The sequence below is a fragment of the Ipomoea triloba genome, chromosome 11, assembly GCF_003576645.1.
Source record: "Ipomoea triloba cultivar NCNSP0323 chromosome 11, ASM357664v1".
Classification (NCBI taxonomy): domain Eukaryota; kingdom Viridiplantae; phylum Streptophyta; class Magnoliopsida; order Solanales; family Convolvulaceae; genus Ipomoea; species Ipomoea triloba.
This window is the reverse complement of record NC_044926.1, coordinates 20,610,738-20,614,223: the sequence shown is the minus strand read 5'-3', so window position 1 is coordinate 20,614,223 and position 3,486 is coordinate 20,610,738. Positions and strand designations below refer to the sequence as shown.

Below are 3,486 nucleotides of genomic sequence, written 5' to 3'. Positions count from 1 at the left end.
AAAAAAAAAAAAAAAAAAAAAAAAAAAAAAAAAAAAAAAAAAAAAAAAAAAAAAAAAAGAGAATATTACGTCGCCCAATCAACGTCGGTTTTTTGACAAAGTAACGTTATATGTTAATAAAATAAAACGTCGTAAATATTTTTTTTAAATATTAAGACATACGACGTCGGTTTTATATAGAACCGACGTCGTATGTTCTAAATAAAATTAAAAAAATTCGTATATCGCCTAAATAGAGAGCCAAACCCCCCAAATTTCAAACCACCTCTGCAATTTTCAAAATCCCGCCCAGCCCTAAATTCCTTATAAAACACTATACACTCTCAGTTTATAGTCAAACAAATCCATTTTACTGCATTTTAATTCACCATTGGACCAACTGCTTTCTTCCCCTTCCCCAAATGTTTTCCTATTTCCAATTCATGCCTTCTCATTCAAACCAGCTACTTCCACCCCTGCCCAGCCCATGAAGTCTGCTCGCAAACAACCTATATTTTCCAGTTCCTACTTCCATCCCCTTCTATCTCCACCTATCTGGTCGCAAACCTGCTCCACCAAGGAAGTCTGCTCCGCCAACCGCCCATCTCCATCGTTTCCGATGGAACTTGCCCAGCCCATCCCCACGTTGCCGCCAGGAAGTCTGCTCTTCCAACCGCGAGGAAGTCTGCTCCGCCACCGTTTCCGAAAGCTTCTGTTCCATTCTTCAAGTCGACTGAGCTTCTGATCCAAATGCTTCCGTTCCAGAGCTTCTAATCCGAAAGCTCGTTAGTGAAATCACTCAAGAGGCAGCTGAGGCTGAAGCTATGGATTTCAAGACCGTTCCAGAGCGGCGTTGTTGCGGGACTTCAAGAGGCGGCTAAGGCTTCAAAAATCGTTAGGGAAATCTCCGTGCTATTCAGTCTAAGAGGGTCACCATTATACCCAAGGATATGCAGTTCGCTATGGAGAATTATCGCTGATACGATTCGCTGCTTTTTACAGTTTTTAAAATTAAAGCGATATACGGCGTCGGTTTTGGTTTTTTAAAAAAACTAACGCTGCATCGCTATTTTAAAAAAATAAAACGAGATACGACCTCTGTTTTGACGTATGTACTTATTTTAAAAAATTAAAAATAATATACAACGTGAGTTTTTAGAAGTGACGTCGTATAATTTATTTATAACGTTTGTTGGAAGTACGTCAGAAAAAATCAACACCGTATATCCAAAATAACTGACGTTAAAAGATATTTATGTAGTAATCGTTTTTCGCGTATGTGTGGGGGAAAAATTGGTTGACTTTCCGTAGCACCCACAGAAGCTGGTGCCGCGGAAAGTAAATTATTATTTTAATAGCGTACTTTTCGCGGCACCAACCGAGACTGGGTGCTACGAATTGTAAATTAATAAAATAATAATTTACTTTTCGTGGCACACACTCCCTCTGGGTGCCGCGGAATGTTAATTAATATTTTAAAAATTTACTTTCCGCGGCACCCGATCTCGTTAGGTGACGCGGAAAGTAGTATCTTTTATTTATTTTTGGGAACACACCACTCCTTTTTAACAGGTGTAGTGTAAAGTTATACTTATATGATCAAATTTGTACTAGTGACAAGTGTCTAAGTAATAAGAGCATCCTTAGTAGTAGGAAATTTTTTTTTTTTGTTTTGGAGAAGTTTTTGTAAGTGGAATTAGGAAAGAGAAAATGAGAGGGGAGGAAAAAGAAATAAACAAATCATATTTTTTTAAAAAATGAAAAAGAATCTTATCAGTCGCTGGGCGCGTGTAATACATGTGCCTGCTGGGCGCAATAAGTGGCTGTCACGCGTGCCGACGGGGCTGCCCATTGTGTCCGTGGGTCCGATTTACCTGCAAAAAATTTCATCCTTTCAAATGCAAGCCACTCTTCTCTCTCTTCCTTTTTCTCATCCAAATCATCAATTTCTCTGACAAACCAAATAAAAACCCATGGGTGCTCTAAAAGCAAAAATTTGCCAACAATTAGACAAACTAGCCTTAACAGAAAATTAAACCTAGCCTAAACAAGAAAAGGGCCTTGCCCAAGGTGCAACCACAAAATAGCCCCTAACCATTAACTCCCTAATTTTGTCAAAAGTTTGGTAACAAAACAACAGCACTTGAAGTATGCGAGTATGATAGAAGCCACCTAAAGGCGAAGCAGGCTGTAAGGAGGCACGCAAGTCTGCAAACTAGAACTAAAAGAGTAACACACAAGCTTAAAGTTAAAACAATGAAACACAGTCGTAAAGTAAAAACAATGACACACATGCTTTAAAAAAGCTAAGTATTATGCTTGTAGTTGCTTATTAACATATTTAATCATTGGACATGATATTTTCCACGACAAGCCAATGACTAGCACTCCATAGACATGTATCATTTTGGTAAAAAATTAAAGAGATATAACAGTACGTACTATAACCAATAAAAGCAGTAATGTTCAATTCATTAATTTTGACAAGTTTTCTCTTGAGGATGGTTTATTGTAATACTACATTCATATCGCTAAGATAACTTAGGATCAGCTAGCACAAATATAGATAGAACATTTAAGCCTTCTTAAAGTTGACCTCCAAAGGTGTAAGGCGTAAGTCTACTACCAAACGCCTGTGTCCGTTCTCGACCGTAATGGCAATATCTTGGCAAACAGGGTTGCAGTCGCACAACGACACCGGACAAAACTTAAACTTGTACCCATTCTTGGTCTTCAGAATCATGAACCAGCTTCTCGCCGTGGAAGAACTCGGGTTTCCCTTATCTCCACCGCTCAACACGTACTGAACAACGTCAACGTTTTCCGCATCGTGTGCGATTTGCCAGACAGTAGACTCCGGGCATCCTGTGTTTGAGCCAGAGAACACGACGTTGAGATCCGTCCCATTTTGAACCGCGCCTTTTGGGTTCACGGCGGGGAAGAACGATACCGAGTTGCCCGCCACTTTTGGGGCGACTTGGACCACGCTCTTCGGGCAGGTCTCGTTGCCGGTGGAGGCTAGATCGAGCCCTCCTCCCTGTTTCGGCTTCACTGGGACAACGTAGTACTTCACACCGCCTTTGACGGCCTTTCCATCGGTGTCGAGCACCGTGAGGGGTGTCTGTGCTGCCTCGCAAAGCAAGGCGGAGAAGAGAAAGAGAGATAAGAATAAAAATGGAGTCTCCATTAAATTCCTATGTCTTCAAAATATCTATTAAGCTTCTTATGAGATGAGAGTTTGGGATGAGGGAAGAGCCACGAACCTGGCAAGGATTTAATAGGATCAGAAGTGTGGGGATGTGTCTATTAAATGAGGATTAATGGATTTATAGGTATTTATTATCACCTATCCTATTCAGTGGGCGCGGATAAAGACCAAGTCTAAACACGTGGCGAAATTATTGGAAGGAGATTTGAAAGATCAACTAAAATCAACATGATGTTTTTTTAGAATGCAGTGGTACAAGTAATTAAAGTTGCGCATTGATTACAAGGTAAACGCTTGAT

At 40.2% G+C, this 3,486-nt stretch overlaps 1 protein-coding gene across 1 annotated transcript; it reads right to left on the bottom strand.

The window, feature by feature from the left end:
- Positions 1 to 2,418: 2,418 nt before the first annotated feature.
- LOC115996363 (kunitz trypsin inhibitor 5-like) lies at positions 2,419 to 3,244 on the bottom strand. The gene has a single exon (XM_031235568.1). The coding sequence runs from the start codon at positions 3,164 to 3,166 to the stop codon at positions 2,555 to 2,557; it is 612 nt and encodes a 203-aa protein (XP_031091428.1). The 5' UTR covers positions 3,167 to 3,244; the 3' UTR covers positions 2,419 to 2,554.
- Positions 3,245 to 3,486: the final 242 nt, after the last annotated feature.